Consider the following 20530-nt stretch of genomic DNA (forward strand, 5'->3'; position numbering starts at 1 on the left):
TATAATGTCCTGTGAACAGGCCAAAGTACCCCAATGTACTGGCCAAGTACCATGTGCTAAGATAGCTGTGGCCTATATCCCTGAGAGTGATGGCAATCATCAAAAGCATTTTTTAAAGCACCTATCTGTACATGGTTCTATCCTAGGCACTGTACAAAACGAGTTAAACAGACTTGGTCCCTGCCCCCTGGGAGTTTTCAATCTAAGATGATGCTGACATGGACAGACATAAGGATATTGAGACAACTGAACAAACATTGAACAAGAACATAAAGTACTAACATTATGCACAAGCAAAGGGGTAAGTGCATTTTATGGGATAGTATTAAAGGAAGCCTCATGGGACTTAAACAGGGTGGGATAGAGCAATTAGTCAACCTCTATCAGGTTAGATTAGTTTTCATTGGGAAGTCGGGTTTTCATACAGACTTAAAAGTAGGGACAGGACATTCCAGAAATAGAACACAACAAAAATAAGACTTGGAGTAAAGAGAGAAGTTTAGAATTATATTGTTAGACTCTTGGTGGCATCCAGAATCTGTAATTCTGGATGGTTCTGAACCTGAATGTGCGGTTGACATTGTGACCTAGCAAGTTGGCATTAAGATTGGGTCTAGATCAAAATTAGCTCAATGCAGACCAAGAAGCAGACCAAAAAACCTGGAAACTTAAATAGCTTTTGCAAACAGTTTGTTTTGCTTATTAAAGCTCTTCTGTAAACCATTGGCCACTTAACAGAAAACCTGACTGGGGCTGTTATCTTCTCAGGAACTTCTACAAGCTTATCTTATAAAGCATTATTTTTTGCTCATTAAATTCTGTTCTGTATCAGAAACTTCACTCTAGGAACATAAATTATTTCTTAAGAACTGATGAGAAGTTTATTTTTTAAAGGATGCTTTTCTGTCCCAGAGAGAGGTCGTAGGAATATTGGTTATTACTGTAAGTAGTGCCCATAGATGTTGAGCCCTAAATATTACCTGCCCTTCAGTCATTAATCTCTTCTAAAATGTGCCTTTAACACCATGCATACATAAATTTGAATTTAAATCGCAACAAATCTACTTTCACAGTGTCTGCCAGATAAAACTGATTACTTCTTTTTCAGTAGACATGGACTTAAGAGTTTCCCCAATAGTTTTCAGCTTACTGTTTGATGTCATTCACATCTGAAATGTGAAAATTTGAATTTACCCAGAGGATTAGGGTATAGTTATTTTCTTTACAAAAGCTTCTTTGTTGTACAAAAGAATTCACAGTAGACTTTCTTTTAACTGTAAGCTTCCTTCTTGCCCTTAAATTATTGAGTTTTCAAAACTTACGTTTATACAGAGCTTCTTCAATTGCTATCCATTGCGTAAATACAGTACATTGAAAACATAAGTGGTGAAGCCCACTGAGACATTAAAAATTCAATAATGCCTTTTTAAAATATTGAAGCCTTTGTATGACCTTAGGTATTTAACTTGGTGATGTGCACTTACTCATACTTCTTCCTTCCCATCGGAATTAGTTTTAAAGGGCTAGTCTTGTCTTTACTTGCTTCCCATAACTCTTTGTGCTATAATCTAACAGTAAGAAGAATCTGTTAGCTTGCTATTTTTCTTTTGACCCCAAGGCATGGGATAGTAGCACGTGGTAAGCTTCCTAACAGGAAGAGTATGATTTAGGGACTGCCATTCAGAGAAATTCAGTGATTGTTTTTATTCACTGAATAGCTTGCTTAGATAATCTTTAGCTCTAAGAAACATCTCCCCTGGGTGGCAGTTTATTATTCTCATAGTACGTTTACTACTAAACATGTATCTTTTCTTTAAAATGTTAAATTATTCTTGGACTAGTCTATCTAGAAGAGCCTGTAGAGGTTTAGGCAAAATAAAGACATAATCCTAGACAAAATTATTTCAGAAAAACTAGAAATAGGGACTATAAAATCCATCCAGTGCCTTCATTTAATCTAGCACATCTTTTGTATATGACCCGAAGAATGAGTAGAAAATTTCCAGAAGTGTGCAGATTTTTTGTTTTCGCTTGTACAAAAAGGATTCACACCCATTGATTCCGGAAGAAAACTGAAAATTGAACTCGTTATAATAGAACCTTATGAGATTTTTAAAAGAGAGTCAATTCAGACATCTCTAGATTGCCCATGTTCATGAGAGATAAAAGTGGTAGTGATGGATTACTTTTTTTTAGGAATTATGTTTTCTTCCAAATGATCAATGAGTTTTTTTAAGGAATTGTATCGCTTCACTCCACGGGTAGATAATTCCAAGTACCCTGTAGAAAGAAGAGGGGAAGAAGGTACATTGGAAGCATGTAAAATACCTTCTTTCCTTACCAATTGTGATTCTGACTGGGTAGAAAATAGTCCTATAGTAACTTGGGCTTGGTACAGAATAATGAAAAGGAAAGATTAGAGATTTTCATGTCATAGTTTTAAATAAATACCTCAGTAGAGAATCTAGCAAATATTTGAGAGTCATAAGAACTTGAGATTCATCAATAACTGAAAAAAAATTATTTTTCCCTTTTGGAGCTTTTGTTCTAGTTCAAAAGTCAGCAGATTTTCTGTTAAAAACCAGGGAGTAAGTATTTTAGGCTTTGCATGTGGCCATGTTCCATACAAAACTTTACAAATGTAAGCAGCCAACTGGATTTGGCCCATGGCCCATAGTTTTCCTAACCCATATTCTTGTAGGTAGAAACATAATTAGTAAATTAGAGTATGTTAGGTGATAAGTGCTTTGGGAAAAAGAGAAATAGAGAGAAATAGTGCAGAGTAATTAAATAGGGAGTTTCATGATGTAGAAGTTGGCAGAGTGGGTCTCACTGAGGTGGAGAGGAACCACGTAAGACTGTAAAGTTAATGACTGGTGTAAAAAAACAAAGAGATAGTAATGTCCTAGAAATATAATAACCATATATTGGGAAGAAGGGAACATCTGTGTCAGATGTTGCTACTAGGCCAAATAGGATTAAGGCTGAGATATACCACTGAATTTAATCTTAGGTTGTTAGTGATCATTATGAGCAGTTTTGGTGGAGAGAATTGAAGGAGAGTGAAAACAGGTAAGTTTTTTGAGGAATTTTGTTGTAAAGAGAGCAAAGATAAGAAATGGGGTAAGAAGGATCAAAAGAAGAATTTAGTTTGTGTGTGTGTGTGTGTGTGTGTGTGTGTGTGTTTTAAAGATAGAAGAAATAATGACATGTCTGATGGAAATAATCCAGTAAATGGTAGAGAGGAAATGATATGGGAGACAGTTGCTGGAGCTGTGGCTTTGAGTTGACAAGTGAATGGATCTGGCATGTCAGTAGAGAGATTGACCTCAGATAGATGTGATGTTGGTAGGTGGGTACATGTGCCATGGAGAGTCTGGACTTGTTCTCTTGTGGCTTTAATTTTCTGATTAAAGAATTATCAGTAGAGAATATGAAAGTTGAAGTGTGGAGGTTTCATATATACCTATGGTCTTTAACTTTTAGTACCAGCATTTGAGGGATCTTTGGTGATTAACTAAAATGACTATTGTACTCTCTGAGGGAGTTTTAAACGTAACCTAGCAAATTTGTATATTTTAAAGATTAAACCCTGCATTATGAGATTGAATAATGATGCATATAATGCCTGTAGCACAGCATCTGGTATCATGTAAACATTCAAGAAGTGCTATTATTTTTTTTTCAAGAAGTGCTATTATTAGAGGACATAGTAAATACGCTAAATTGAAATCATAGGTCCTTTGACGTCCCTCCTAATGTTCTTTCTACTTCACAGTGTGGTCTTTCTTTATACAGTGACTAGTGATATTACTGGCTCCAGTGATCAGAGGCTCCATAAATGGATGCTTGTTCTTAAATATTTTAATTATTTTTATCATATTGCTATGTTAATTTCTTTGTACAATAAAAATAAATTGTTTTGTGTACAGCATCCTCCTATAGATTGTAAACCAAGAGGTAGGTAATAATTCTTAAATCATATCTAAGAAAATGTCTCAAGTAATAATTTGTAGAGAGTATTTAACAAATATGAGGATTAATAAATCAAGTTTTCACATTTCTGTGATCAAACTTAAGATACTCAGGTCTTAAGGCCTTGCTCTAATTCAGGCCTGAGACCCTTCCACTATTCTGAAAAATTCTAAAGCTAAATTATTGGACTTAAGTAATTAGAATACTACCAAATATAGCTATTCTAAGTAACTTCAGAGAAAGATAATAGCCAGATTTCACAGTAAGCATATAATAATAGTATAATTGACACACACAGCTGTTGGAATGCCATAAAAACTAGCATTGTGATCCTTAAAAGAAGTTTGTTAAATGAGTATTATATGTAAGTGATGAACCACTAAATTCTACTCCTGAAACTAATAGTATACTATATGTTAACTAACTGAAATTTACATACAAACTTAAGAAAAAAAGAAAAAAGTTTGTTAGACAATAATACTCAACTAACTATTGCATTTTGAAAATCAAAGTAAGATAGATTGACTTTGTATAACTTCAAGAAAATAGCCTTGGTTACCTTCACATACTACACCAAGGAAGAAATGAGTGAAGTCAAAATAAGTGATATTTTTACCAGATACTAGAGAATCTAATTGTGAGCAGGAACTGTTTGGGAAGAGCAAGGTGAAATGGCCATTTCATTCTGCAGTACCCAGTGTGAATAAAAGAAGTGAGAACCAATTTCTTCATAAGAAGCCGTTGTGTTTGAGGCTTTAATCTTAGGTTTACTGTTAAAGATAAAAATTTGAAGAGGTAATATTTCCTAGAATTTAGGAAGCAAAACTTAGCTATTCAGACAACTGAGAAATTCTAAATTTATTCAAATCTAGATTCCTATCACATTTATAATAGTTATCTCTAAAGCATCAGAACATCCAGCTTCATAAAAATATTTTAGATCAATGGAAAATATTGGATAAGTCATTTTTTAAAAATCTGTCTTGTGTTGAAACATTACTTTCTTTTTTTTATTATAGGTCCAGTTGTTTACGTCTTGGATCTTGCAGATAGACTGATCTCAAAAGCTTGTCCATTTGCTGCAGCAGGAATAATGGTTGGCTCTATCTATTGGACAGCTGTGACTTACGGAGCAGTGACAGTGATGCAGGTTCACTATTTTACTCTGTTCAATGATAATACTTTTTACATGAAGATCTTTGAAATAGATTTCTGTTAGGAGTTTTAAAAATTATTATTTTGAACAAGTAATAACCTCATGGCTTAAAAATAAGAAAATATAGGGGTGCCTAAGTGGCTCAGTTTATTAAGAGTCTTCCTTCAGCTCAGGTCATGATCCCCGGGTGCTGGAATCGAACCCAGCATCAGGCTCCCTGCTCAAGAAGGAGCCGTTTCTCCCTCTCCCTCTGCCTGTTGCTCCCCCTGCCTATTCTCTCTCTCTCAAATAAATAAAATCTTTATCATATATATATATATATGAAACTAGTGTAAAGTCTTCTTATTCCTCCCATTTGCTCAGGTTCCCCCTCACTTCTCCAGGTAGCCACTATTATTAGTTATATAATATATTCCTCTAGACTTTCTTTGTGCATGTGCAAGAAAAAATATATTTGTTCTCCCACACACATACACTTTTTTTTCCCTTAAAAGGAAGCATATTAGAACTTTATCCCTTTTTTTCATAGTGAATCTTGACAATCTTCTCATATAAGTATTCAATAACCTTCCCAGCATTCTGTGTGGAATTAGAACAATTTACTAACCAGTCTGTTGTTGTTTAGACAATTAGTTGTTTCCTGTTTTTTTGCTACAATCAGTAACTGTTGGTCAAGATTATTAGAGAAACTTAAATTTTAAGATTTAGTCCCATGCCCTTATTTCTTCTCTTTTTATACTTCCTCTCTAAAGATTTCCAGCTATCATCTCTGTGCTTCTTGTACTTAGATCTATGTCTTTGCCCTTATCTGTCCTCAAATCCAGTCCTACAAACACAGTTTGACCCTTCTCCTTAAATGACCTCTTGTGATTTCTAGTCTTTCCCTCAGTTTGAAACCTAAATTTATTCCCCATTATAATTTTTCTTTTTTTTTTTTAACATCGTATTTTTTTATTAGAGAGTGCACATGAGAGAGAATACGAGAAAGGTGAGGGAGACGGAGAGGGAGCAGCAGCAGAGACTGGATCCCAGGACCCTGGGATCATGACCTGAGCCCAAAGGCAGACACTTAACAGATTGAGCCTTCCATTATAATTTGTCTATACCTTCGATTGCTACTATTATTTTCCCATCTACTCGGTCTGTATCCTACATTCTTAGGATTACCTTTAACTCTTTCTACCTCATAGCCCTGTATTGGTTCACTGACCAAGTTCAAGCAGTTTCCAGTTTGGTGTCTTATATCTGTAGCTTCTTTTCCACAGTCTTAACCACCTGACTTCTTGTCACTCCCTCATCATACTTGTGGGCTAAAGGAGTTCCTCTAATTTTGTTCTCTTTTATTAGTCCATCCTTCTAAATCATTCTTCCTAAAATAATACCTTCAATATCTATTCCAAGCTCACCATCTCCTCTGCCTTAAGTAGTTCTTTTCCAATGCAGTGCTTAGAGTGTTTCATAAATGACTGAGTAATAGTGAACACACTATGTAATATTCTAGAAATTGCACATAACCTATCTGTGCTGGGTCCACAGTGAGTGACGTTTTTGGTTACTTCATTAATAGTCATGGTGAGACAGACTATTGCAAGACTTCTTCATGAAGTATTGAGGACACCTCCAAAATCTGGTTAGAGAAGTCAGAGAATGAATCGCAAATAGTAAAACATCATTTGTCATGTATGTAATGGATAAAGATTAAGAACCACTGACTTGAAAAAATTCCATTTCCTTACCTTGATTTGTTACACAATGCTTCACAGTCTCGCTTGATTCTACTTTGAGACCTGTTGGGCTGTCTCCTCCAACCCATCCTTATGCTGTAGAGTTTTTTACCTCTGTCCTCTGGCCTTTGTCACCCTCCCTGCCTCATACCTGTCCTTCCATTCCTATCTCTACTTATCCAAATCTAAACTCTCCTTCGAGGCTTCGTTCAGCTGCTTCTACCCCCTGAAACCTACCAGGCAATTCTTGCCCACTGTCATTTCTTTTTCCTCTATATTCATGACATTGTCAGTCCTCAAATGGCAGCTAATCTTGTGCTGACCAAGTGATGTTTCTTATATAGATGACCTATTATTTAACTTTTCCTATGTTTAGGCCTTGCCTTTCCCATGAGAAGGTAGTTTTCTTGAAAGTAGAGACTATCTTACACTTACATGTTCCTAATATAGCATATACACAGAGACTAACACTTAAAAGGCTTTCATAAATATTGGGTTTTATTTTAAATATTTTATTTATTTATTCATGATAGAGAGAAAGAGAGAGACAGGCAGAGGGAGAAGCAGGCGCCATGCAGGGAGCCCAACGCGGGACTCCATCCCAGGTCTCCAGGGTCACACCCCAGGCTGAAGGCGGTGCTAAACTGCTGGGCCACAGGGGCTGCCCGGGGTTTTTTTGTTTTGTTTTGTTTTGTTTTGTTTATATGACTGCTTCTACCAGGTAGTAGCAGGTTTGTTTGACTGACTATATTCTCCGCAGTAATTTGTTAAAACTTCAATAATGAGCACATCATTAGTTCAGGAAAGTTTAGTATGATTCACAAGGACTGACAAAGACACATTATTTAATGCACAAATGCATTATACAGACATATTTTTTGCAGATGAGTAAATTTAAGGCCCTCTGATAATTGAGTGATTTCTCTTAATACCTCATTGACTATAAGAAGTAGGATGGTTCTTTGGGGGAAAGATTTTAGGCTCGCTCAATTTTAAAAGAAATTTGATAATTAATGGGACACATTGACAAGAGCTTAAGGAATATAGTTTGTATCCTCCAAAAAGGGCTTCAAGCTGGATTTTGGCACTTTGAATCCATATTGGTGTGATTCATACAAAAAGTTAGCACCAAGCTGAGGTCTATATAAAATACAAGACAAATTGAAAGCTCTCTCCCCAGCTCTAAGGAATATAGTCTAAGACAAGGTGTACGTAAAGGAATAACTGGAGAACAGTTAATAATAACATTATATAAACAAATATGAAGAGTACAGAAGACTACATAAACAGTATTTTAATTCAGTAAAATGAAAGATCATTTGAATTATTAAAGTAAATCTTGAGATAACCCTTGGAAGGCAATAATTTGGATTGGTAGAGGGGAAGAAATGATACAAACAAGGAGACAAAAATGAATATGTTGATTAATGGTGATAGTAAAGACCTAAATTATGATGATACATATATATTGTGTGTTACCATTTAGAAATAATCTTCACATGTACGTCTCACTTGAAAAGATTTTTTTTTAAGCCTGGAATGAGAGAGATTACTTGTGATAGTAGGTAGATAGTGTATGATTTAAGAATATTGGAAAGACTTTTGCCTATCTGAGCATATTTGATAGAAAATGTGTCCCACTATACCATCAGCCGTATTTAGGGGTTTCTTTTTTAATCCATTTTTTAAAAAGGTTTTATTCACTTATTAGAGAGAGAGCATGAGCAGGGGGAAAGGGAGAACCAGGTGCTCCACTAGAGCCCTATGTGGGACTCTGTCCCAGGACCCTTAGATCATGACCTGAGCTGAAGGCAAGATACTTGACTGAGCCACCCAAGCACGCCCTTTTTAACCCTTGACTGTTTCTTTTCCTTTTGTTCTCTACTATGAAGTTCAGATAAATCAGATTAGGGAATCAGACCATTATTCTTTTTTTTTTTTTTTTTTTTGAAGATTTTATCTGCTTATTTTAGAGAGAGTGTGGTATGTGCACATGAATGGGGTGGGGGAGAAAGAGAGAATCTCAAGCAGACTCTCCATGAGTACAGAATCCAACTCGGGGCTCGATCTCATGACCCTGAATCATGACCTGAGTTTGAAATCAAGAGGCAGACACTCAACCCACTGAGGCACCCAGACACCCCCAGTCCACTATTCTTTTCCCATTTATTTCCCCATGAACTAGTTTTATGTTCAGTCCCTATTAGTTGTGAGGAATTTGAATGAGACCCTTTGCTTATGTATCGAAAAGACAACATAATAGGTAACTTTTTTTCCCCAGCACTGGGCTAAACACCTTTCCAGCACTGATCTATTTAATCCTTGTAACAGTCTTGTGACCTAGATACTATCAATTATTCCTAATTTACAGTTTTATCGAGTTTACATGTCCAATACTATACAGTAAGAAAGAAGCAGCAGGACCCCTGACCCCAGTCTAGGGCTCCTTAGGTGAAACCTGGTTCCAAAGGCAATGGAAACATTTTACCCTGGAATAATAGAACTTGAATGTCCAGCCTCGTCCCACTTTTGCCTCTAGCTTAAAGATAACCTTCATAAGCATTGTCCATTCTTAACTCTTATACTATCCTTGATTATCCTTAATTCTGACTAAGGAAACCTATTCGCCACTGTTTCATCCTCCCATTTAAAAGTAGGTTCCTAAAAGGAAGTGCTTTATAAAATCAGGCCTTAGTTGAAATTCTTAGCCTTTCAGCATTGGTGAACTCCTGGATATGAAGATCTAGCTTTCATCTCCTAAACAGAAAAACCTTCCTCTAAACCTACAGTTCCTACGTCTTTATTTTATACACAGATAACAAATTCTTAGAGAAGACATTCTGTAGTTCCTGAATCTCATCCCAAAATCGAAATCTTAAAAATAATCTGTTTTTGAATCTTGGGGCATAAAACCAGAATGCACATGATCATACACAATGTGCTAGATTTGTGTTGACCGAAGTCAGGTCAGCCCCATTGCTTAAGTCAGCTTTCAGTTTCTGCCCTTGGGTCTAACTGTAGTACAGATGGCAAACTCTAGTTGTTACACTATTCCATTTCCTCTGCAGCATTTATATTTGCATGCTTGTTTGATTTGATTTGATTGTCTCTCACCTCCAAAAGGCATCTATTTATTTAGCTTACCATTTTTGCCCCAACACCTAGGCCTGAGTCTGACACATAGTATTCAGTTAAATGAATTAAATAATTAAATAAGTTTGTATGCATGATGAGTGCCGCTTGAGTACAAAGCATCTCTCTTCACTTTAGATGTAACAGGTGGGACAGTGAGTCTCTTGCTACGGTATGCTCTATTTCCTTTTTTATTTCCTCATTCTTAGATACCAGGTTGTAAGGGTTTTACTACTACCCATGAGGAATAAACCGACCCTTACTACAGTCTCTCTTTTTTTTTTTATGATTTTATTTATGTATTCATAGAGGCAGAGACACAGGCAGAGAAAGAAGCAGGCTCCATCACAGAGCCCGATGTGGGACTCGATCCTGGATCTCCAGGATCACACCCTGGGCCAAAGGCAGCACTAAACCGCTGAGCCACCAGGGCTGCCCCTTACTACAGTCTCTATGAATATTCATTCTGCTTTATATTTCTAAACCTCAAATTCTAAAAAGAATAGTATAGGGACGCCTGGATGGCTCTGCGGTTGGGCGTCTCTCTTCGGCTCAGGGCATGATCCCGGTCTGGGGATCGAGTCCCACATTGGGCTCCCTGCAGAGAGCCTGCTTCTCCATCTGTCTATGTCTCTGCCTCTCTCTGTGTCTCTCATGAATAAATAAATAAAATATTTTTTGAAAAAGGGGAAAAAATAAAAAGAATAGTATAACCCAACAAAAGAATTTTTGAGATTTCTGAATTTATTTGCTAGCATTTTGAGACTATTTAAATCACATAGTTATATCAATATAGTGATCACTTATAAAGTGATCAAATAATAAAATGATATAAAAATAGAATATCCTGAAAAGGCATAGGTAAAAACACAATCTCTGGGCTAATCCATGTATGCCCCTAGTATGGGATTGGGGTTTATGAAATATAGTAGCCCCTTAAACAATATGGGGATTAGGGACACTGATTACCCTCCTTCATGCAGTAGAGAATCCATGGGTAACTTTTGACTCCCCAAAAATTTACAGCCTACTGTGACCAGAGGCCTTACTGATAGCGTAAAATCAACTAACACATTTTGTATGTGTATTATATGCTGTATTTTTATAATAAACTAGAGAAAAGCAAATGTTATTAAGGAAATCATAAGGAAGAAAAAGTAACAGTACTGTACAGTATCTATCAATCAGTGTATATATATAAGTGGACCAGTACAGTTCAAACCTGTGTTCAGGGGTCAACTATATTGTGAATCAGACACTTTAGAGCAACTCAGAATAATCATCCTTCACATACAAGGTATGAGGTTTCTGCATGGAGACACAGAAGAGTATCAGGTACCTATACCACGGTTTTTGACCACTTAGAAGAAGTTAGCCTCCTGTCCTTTAATATTACAATGTATTTAGGTAAGTTAATGAAGTACAAGCCTGGACCAGCTGAGATTTTAAAAGCATAAATTTTGGCTCTTCCCCACATGTTTGTAAGATATTTTTACCTGGATCGAGTGTGTTGTCTAGAATTTCAGTTTGACCATTCTCAGCTTGACCTTATTTCACATCTCCTTATAGTAGTCCACTTAAAAAAAATCTGTGACATAAAGAGTATCTCATTTTTTTTTAAACCCATTTACTTTTTCATGAATTTGTTTTCCTGAGTGTCCCTGACAGCTCTTAGTTTTCCCTATCTTCTCTATTCCCTTTCCTCCTTACCTGTCCTTCCTTCCTTTAACCTCCTCCCTCTCAAAGACAGAGATAAGGTTCTAACCAGTCTTTTCTTGCTGGATGGAAGAAAGTGTGATCAGAAAAACTATATGGGGGCAGCCCCAGTGGCTTAGCGGTTTAGCACCACCTTCGGCCGGGGTGAGATCCAAACTATATGGAGTCTTTATGGTAGTATTCTAGCAAGCGGTCCTTACAGTGTGATACCTGAGTGGGGTAAAAGCCCAAGATTCTGAAATAGTCTCCTTCTTCTGTCATAACTGCCAAGACTAATCACTCAGAGCAATAGGTTTAATTTGGAAGCAATTGAGACTTTGGCTAAAGGGAAGATCATTTGAGACCTTTGAAAGAATTTTCAGGGAAATTCTCCCATCAAAAGTAAGAAGCTCACCAATAAAATGGAGATGTTGAGAGAAATAGAAGGCCAAGATTGATAGGCCTCAGGATTTTCCTGTGAGGGGGAAGTATGGAGATTCACAAATAAGAATAGTGTCCTTCTTGCCCTCTGGGATCTAACCCAATTGAGAAATAGACCCAAGACCCAGATAATTGTTTTAGCTTTATTACCCCATAAATAAGACACCTTAGGGTTCTTGGATTGGAAAAAAATGACTGGAACATATAACAAAAACTGCAGTCCCCAAAATCTCAACTTTGGAATTGCATTTTAACAGAGTTGAACCTGTAGAACAGGCATTTAGCCAGCCAGAAAAATCACTCTATCCCAGACAACAGCACTGAGTATGAAGAAAGAACCAAAGAGAAGGGTGCTTTCGGTCCATCTCCTGAAGGCTGGTCCTGCCCCTTGTCTGGCTGTGCTACCCTAGTAGGAAAAGCAGGAAAACAGATGCTCTGGAGCACATATAGGATCTAAAATTATAGTCCAATCTAACCATACCAAATAAGAGGAATAAAAGAACCAGAAGTCCCCTCCCCTCTATTGATTTGTAATCAGTGTGAGTCAACCACATTTTAAAGCTTTTATTCCAATATAATATGAAATCGCTTAGATTTTTTTCCCCTTGAATGAAAGACACTTTATTTATAAAGTTATAAATAAATCAGGACTGATAACGTTCCAGTTTATTTTAAAAACTTTTTATTTTAAAAACTTTTATTTTTGTTTTAAAAGTTTTTGTTTTTTGTTTGTTTTTTTTTTTAAGATTTTATGTATTTATTCATAAGAGACACAGAGATCCTGATCTCCAGGATCATGCCCTGGGCTGAAAGTGGCGCTAAACCACTGAGCCACCCGAGCTGCCCAAAACTTTTTATTTTTGTATTCTTTCAAAATTTAGCATTTCCTCTAAAATGGATTCAGTTCAAGCATGCAGCTCTTCATAGATAAGGAAATGATTCTAACAAATGCTGTCTGTTTCACAGGTTGTAGGCCATAAAGAAGGTCTGGATGTTATGGAGAGAGCTGATCCTTTATTCCTTTTAATTGGACTTCCTACTATTCCTGTCATGCTGATATTAGGCAAGATGATACGCTGGGAAGACTACGTGCTTAGACTATGGCGCAAATACTCGAATAAACTACAAATTTTGAACAGTATATTTCCAGGTAAGGTCCTGAATTGTGATTATAATGAGCATACAAAATTAATCTTGTGGAATAATCTTAGCATACGAAGATATTTTTGTTATTCTGATTTATTAGCACTAATACTCTGCATTTTCATTTTCTCTAGGCATTGGTTGTCCTGTTCCTCGAATTCCAGCTGAGGCTAATCCTTTAGCAGATCACGTCTCTGCCACCCGAATTTTGTGTGGAGCCCTTGTCTTTCCTACTATTGCGACAATAGTTGGTAAACTGATGTTCAGTAGTGTTAACTCTAATTTACAAAGGACAATCTTGGTAAGATGGTTTTAACAGTACTTTTTTTTTTTTTGAATGACTATACAAAAGAGAATGAATTGTATGTTTGTTCAAAAAAAACCCCAGTGAGACTATATAAATATTCATTCTGTGGGTCCTGTGCCTTAAGTTTCTGTTTGATCCTACTTGTCATCCAATAGCAAGAAAGAGGGGAGGATCTGTTGCATTACTTCTGACCTTCCAGAACAATGGTGTGGGTGACATCTGTCATAGAAGAGGCATGAATTATCACACCCATCCCTCTTGCCGACAAGCTTCTGCTCTAGGGTCAGCCTGCCTAGTCATATCCTATCACAGATACTGGTTTGCTGAAAACATAATTCAGATTTCTTGACTTATATGTGCCTGCAAAATACAGATCATATTGGTAGCTATATCAGGATTACTGGGAGGATTAAATGAGATAATTCATTTGAAGTGCTAACACATAGTCAGCCCTTGTGTTGATGTATATATTGATGTTGATATTATTATTCTCACTTCCCCCTCTGATGGCAGCCTGCACTTGTGCCCAGGCCTTCTCCCTGTTACATCAGACTGGATGTAGAGCTAAGGAGAGAGATTACTCAATAGGAGAACAGAAAAAGTGTCTCTGTTAGATGTAGTGTCTCCATCTGTTTTATCCCCTAGTAGAAAAGTGATATTCATCTGAATTAGCAGCAATGGCTATGTCTTTTATGATCTAAGTAAAATTATTTTTATTATGTTTCTATAAAACTGCATTATAGGGCAGCCCCGGTGGCTCAGCAGTTTAGCGTCGCCTTCAGCCCAGGGCCTGATCCTGGAGACCCGGGATTGAGTCCCACATTGGGCTCCCTACATGGAGCCTGCTTCTCCCTCTGCCTGTGTTTCTGCCTCTCTCTCTCTCTCTCTCTCTCTCTCAATCTCTCAATCTCCCAATCTTTCTCTCTCCCTATGTCTCTAATAGATAAATAAAATCTTTAAAAAAATAAAATAAATAAATCTGCATTATAAAAAGCTAATTTTCCTTTTTATTTTAGGGTGGAATTGCTTTTGTTGCCATAAAAGGAGCATTCAAGGTTTACTTCAAACAACAGCAATATTTACGTCAGGCACACCGCAAAATTCTAAATTATCCAGAGCAAGAAGAAGCATAAAACTTTGACTTCTAGTTATTCTGCAGTCCTTTCATCCTTAATGAGTCTGTTGTGTTGTTCTGATTCCATCATTAATGCACAGTAGTGGAGACTTATGATAAGCTGCTGCTCATATTTTTAAGAAATATAATAAAGCACTTAGGGCAGGGGAAATCCTCTCAGTAATCACGGAACCTGAGGTTGTGATTTGTTTTCATTGTTTTGTATGTACTTCTTTTATGGCAGTCATCTGAACCATTATCTTAGCATGGTAAACCTGGGTTTTGTTCATATTTTCTCCAGATAGAAATGTAAAGATCAAACTGTGCAAATATTTAAAAATGCACATGCTGTTTTATTCAAATGCCTCTTTTGTACGTGTTCATGTTCAGTGTTTTCTTAGAATCAGCAACTCAATGAAGGTACTATGAGGATTTTTCTCACTGGCATAATTTGATTACATGCTAAACAGGAGTATATGTTAATATGAGGATATGTAAATTAGTTATAAAAAATAACAAACCAAAAATGTATGTAAACATTCAAATTATTATCTGAACAAATGCGATTTTGTTGTGTTTTTCTGAACCCATGTGACGTCCTCCAAAATGTGTAGGGTAAAAATTCACAGGGCTTCCAAATCACTTTTTCACTATTAAATTTTATTTATGTAATGTTGACATCTCATAGTTCATAATGTAATTTTGACTCATATAGTCATAATTACCGTGTGTGTGTGTGTGTGTGTGTGTGTGTGTGTGTGTAAAAGAGAGAGGGAGAGAGTCATCAGGTCCTTCAATCACTGGAGTAAGGTTTTTAAATCCATATTTCTAGAAATTAGAGCTGTCAGTTTATAGTAGTTTGAGCACAGAGAACGATTTGCAAAAAAAAAAAAAAAATCAATAAAGTTCTTTTACTCTTCTCTTTCATTGATTCAGTTATTCAGGTATTTGTTGATCACCTCCTATTTGCCCAGGCATTATACAAAGTGCTGTGGGAGACAATGGTGAACACGACAGACTTGGTTCCTGCTTTTATGCAGTTTACCGTCTAGTTTCAACAGATAGAAAACCAGCAGTGAGTAAACCAAGGTGAGGCCTTGAGCTCTTTGTTTTTATACCAGTCAGTGAGGAGATAATTATGAAAACAAGAAGTCTTGAGTAAATATTGAGGTTATTGTTTTTGGCTTAAATCAATTTATTATAAAAACCAGTACTAACGTTTTTAGATTTTAATTGCTTGTCATATTGATGAGGTTAGCACCTTAATCACTGTAACTAGTTTTATGTTCATTTTTAAAAAGCAATTATTTATTTTAAGCCATCTTTAATAGTGGCCTTTTTAATGTTGTTCAGCAATCTGGATGGTCTTGCAGTTATTTTCACTAATTAAAATTAAGTTTTTAAAAGTTAGTTCCAAAAACTGTATTGAATTTCTTGTTCACAGTATCTAATGCATGACAATAATAAACGTTTCCCTTACTGATAAGTGGCCACTTCTTTTTAGGAGTGTAGCAAATATAGATTGAGCTATGTTAGATTGCAATAATGTATGTTAACTTTAGTAATTTAAGACTGGTACCTTTCTATAGTATGAATGTCTTAATTCTGTGTTATAAAGTTTATGTGAATAGCTGTTGAACAGAGTTGTAATTATTTTGGGAGGAAGGGAATATTTGACTGACAGTGAGCCTTATTAAGAACACTGCTACAGTTCTGAAGGGGAAATATAAAATCTATGATTATATATAAAAATAACTTAGATTATATAGCTGTAATTATAAAATATATTGGCTTTTCTTTAATTTTCAATATAAGAAAGACATAGTAGATATTTCCTGCATAATTTTGTTATATAGAACAACTTTTAGGCAGCCTTTAATAAAATTATACAAGCACACCGTTCCCCAGTTACTACTTTGTGGCCAAGATGGAGGGAGTAGCTATTTGCATCTACTGGCATCAGGGCTCATGAGTGCCAGAAAAACAACTCTAATCCTTTTGGGGGGTGGGTGCAGCAGGGAGGGGTTTCTAGGGCTGTGGGGAGGGAATTGCAAGTGCCTGGGAACCAGAGAGGCCTCTAGCCCTGGAATTGAACACTCTTAACTCTAAAAAACCTTAGCTCAGAAAGTACCACATACCAGTCTTCAGAAAGGTGGCCTATACCACTATGAACAACTTAAGAGCTGACTAAAGTTGATAGACCTGGATTCCAATTCTGATTCTGCTTTTACTAACTGGATGTATGACAATGGCCAACTGGCTTTCTCTCAGCTGCAGTTTTCTTCATCTCTGAAATACAAGTAATACTTCTATCTCAGAAGACCATTTCTAGGATTAACTGAGAAAGGAACAGAGGCACTTTAGGCTTGAGACAGGCCCTACAGAGCAGTAGCTGTTTCTTAATTGTTAAATAGTCTTTTCATGCTCTAGGAAAAGGGAATGAAGAGGTAAGAGAATGGTGTTAGGAGACAGATTAAAGGGATGTTGTAGACTTTGGGATGGGTAGGTATATTGTGTTTTCCAGTTGGGTTGGGTGGGTATATTTTGTGTTTTCCCATTTATTTTCACATTGCTTTACGGTGTTATTTCTATAAACTTCAATGTTTTAAACCTCTTTTATAAAATTCAGTGACAACTAGTAGAATTTTCTTCTTTGCAGAAGTTAACTTATCTCCAAAGTGGCTGAAAATATTGTTCATCAGTACATGATTATCAAATGACTGTGAAGAATATAAAATTAAACTTAGTGACTTAATTAGTCACTGCCTTGCTAACTGTGCTGTAATTTTTTTAAACGTCTTGTTTTTAATATAGCAGACTATCTCAATAGTGGCTGGATTAGGTTAAATAAAGAATTTTTATGTTCTCTAGGTGTACTTTGTCTGTTGAACAATTTCCAAAGCATAATCTGTTAATTCTGTACCTAACCAATTTTTTAAAATTTTAGTTATCAAGATACTAGATTTTTCTTTTAGTAAAAATCTGAAATTTTAAAAAACTAAAGAGGAATTGTCTTAATACAAGCAGGCTAGCCTAAATTCCAATTATGTTCTGATTTTTTCAAATGTATACTCAGCCACTTGAACTATGATTAGATAAGCAACCACATATAAGATATGTGGGTGGTCTCATGCTACAAAGTATCTTAAAAGTATATTCAAGTGGGTTAGAAACACATTTAAAAAACAAGTTGGGGAATGCCTGGGTGGCTCAGTGGCTGAGCATCTGCCTTTGGCTCAGGGCATGATCCCTGTTTAGGGATCGAGTCCCACATCAGGATCCCTATGAGGAGCCTGCTTCTCCCTCTGCCTAGGTCTCTGCCTCTCTCTGTGTCTCTCATGAATAAATAAAATCTTAAAAAAAACAAAAAAACAGTTGGGATGCCTGGGTGGCTTAGCGGTTGAGTGCCTGCCTTCGGCCCAGGGCATGATCCTGGAGTCCCAGGATCGAGTCCCACATCGGGCTCCCTGCATGGAGCCTGCTTCTCTCTCTGCCTGTCTCTCTCTCTTTCTCTTTCTCTCCCTCTCTTTCTTGAATAAATCTTTATAAAAAAAAATAAGTTACTTCCTTTGAGATACTAAGAAGTTTCTGAAGATTAAAGTCTTCTAGAATGTGTACATCAAATAAAGACCCTTCCATCCATAAGGATTGTATTTTTTTCTAGGTTATTTCATTACCCTCATCTGAGAGACTAGCAGAGAAGTGGCAGAGTCAGATAGTCCTAGATGCATATTCTGATACTTATTTGTAGGGCAAGTTACTTTATCTCTCAGACTCTTAGTTTCCTCATCAATAAAATGAATATTATAAAACCTGTATCTGGTTATTATGAGAATTTCGAGTGAGGAAACATTCTACAACACTTTGATTTACAGAGAAATAAATTTATGCCAATTTAAGTAGACATTTGTTTGCCTGTAATCTTCCTTTGGTCCCCTGAGATCTCAGAGTTTCCTCTTCTCCATTACCTGTCACCCCATACACCCATTAGAAATGATAGAGTGATAAAATATCTTACCTAACTGCCTTCCTGGAGCAAAGATTCTGAGCAAAGGGAAGAGAGAAAATTTACAGTTGAATCACTGTAGAAGTTTGGACATGCAGCAGAGGTTAGGCTATCATTCTGGTCAACCCGTGCAGATTTAAGCCTCTTACTGATAACCACATGCTAAGGTTACTATATGTCAGCAATACATACTATACTTTACCAGGTGTTAGTTGAGCACCTGTATGAGCCAGACACTGCCAAGTCCTGGGGTAAAATGGGGAATAAGCCTGCTTTGAAATATTTATTTTTAAAATACACTCTAAGATTAAACTGAAATACCTTGACCCCCTAAAAGATGTGCCCTGCTCAAATATGGACTCTCTAGTTTAAAATCAGCAAGAAACATCTATAACAGGAACTAAGCGGTCATATGTATGTGATCTTTTAATGATACACATCTATCAGTGTATTTATCAATTCAGATAATTGTACACCAAAAATAAGACCTGCAAAAAGTACACAATTTTTTAATACAAGTCAATTTCTGCAAAATGATCCCATATGTCATATTTTATTTTTTAATAATTTATTTTTATTGGTGTTCAATTTGCCAACATACAGAATAACACCCAGTGCTCATCCTGTCAAATCCCCCGCTCAGTGCCCGTCACCCATTCACCCCCACCCCTGCCCTCCTCCCCTTCCACCACCCCTAGTTCGTTTCCCAGAGTTAGGAGTCTTCATGTTCTGTCTCCTTTTCTGATATTTCCTACCCATTTCTTCTCCCTTCCCTTCTATTCCCTTTCACTATTATTTATATTCCCCAAATGAATGAGAATATATAACGTTTGTCCTTCTCCGATTGACTCATTTCACTCAGCATAATACCCTCCAGTTCCATCCACGTTGAAGCAAATGGTGGGTATTTGTCATTTCTAATGGCTGAGTAATATTCCCATTATACATAAACCCCATCTTCTTTATCCATTCATCTTTCGATGGACACCGAGGCTCCTTCCACAGTTTGGCTATTGTGGACATTGCTGCTATAAACATCAGGGTGCAGGTGTCCCCATATGTCATATTAGTCAGGGTCCACTCAGGAGATACAAATCACATCGCCTCTTTGAACAAGAAAAATGCATGAAATTGTTAGCTGGTAGGAAGTAAATGATAAAAAGAAAAAGAAAAAAAAAGGCGGGGCAAAAAAGCAGCTACAACTCCTAGGCTGAAGGAGGGTAGACATTAAGGGAACGAGGAGTTAGAGGTCTCTTTCCCTAAAAGGCTGAGTGAGAGTCAGACATTTCTGAAAAGTGTGTGGTTACCATAGCAGTTGTGTCAAGGAGTGGTAGGAGATCTTGCCAGAGGGCAGGCTGGAGCTGGTATGTAGCTGGGGAGGGAGAGCATGAGGATGCAACTAGACATGTCCAGGCTGCTGAGCTCCAATGCTTAAAAAGTTATAGTGGACACTGGAATCTGGAAGGAAGGTGTCTTGGCACAATAGCCTTGTGGTATCACTCCTGTGCCTTCTGTTGAAAAAGGCCAATGTTCCAAAGAAAATGTTTAAAGGTCCATTTCAGTGTCACAAAGTTGGGCAAAGAAGGGTGATTTACAACTGAGACAATAAATTGGCAGTATAACCACCCCTCTTTGTGACCCCTCCTATTAATCTCTGACACCCCACCACATCCCTACCACAAGGAAACATAACCCTGATATATTTGATATACAAGAAGGGCCATAAGTGATTTAATAGCATACCATCCAGGATGATAAATGGTCCATTTTTCATATATTTTGGTTAGGGTATAAATTGGTATGGAAGGCAGTCAGTATCTGTTAAGATTACAAATGC

The 20530-nt window shown here is 36.7% G+C and overlaps 1 protein-coding gene across 1 annotated transcript in view; it reads left to right on the forward strand.

Moving 5' to 3' along the window:
- Nucleotides 1-17553, forward strand: part of MARCHF5 (membrane associated ring-CH-type finger 5) — a 51083-nt gene extending 33530 nt beyond the window's left edge. The window contains exons 3-6 of the mRNA XM_025990621.2: nucleotides 4995-5125; nucleotides 13090-13273; nucleotides 13401-13567; nucleotides 14590-17553. Coding sequence (XP_025846406.1) covers nucleotides 4995-5125; nucleotides 13090-13273; nucleotides 13401-13567; nucleotides 14590-14706 — 599 coding nt within the window. The 3' untranslated portion in view covers nucleotides 14707-17553. The remainder of the gene's footprint in view (nucleotides 1-4994; nucleotides 5126-13089; nucleotides 13274-13400; nucleotides 13568-14589) is intronic.
- Nucleotides 17554-20530: the final 2977 nt, after the last annotated feature.

Source organism: Vulpes vulpes, chromosome 15 (genome assembly GCF_048418805.1).
Source record: "Vulpes vulpes isolate BD-2025 chromosome 15, VulVul3, whole genome shotgun sequence".
Taxonomy (NCBI): domain Eukaryota; kingdom Metazoa; phylum Chordata; class Mammalia; order Carnivora; family Canidae; genus Vulpes; species Vulpes vulpes.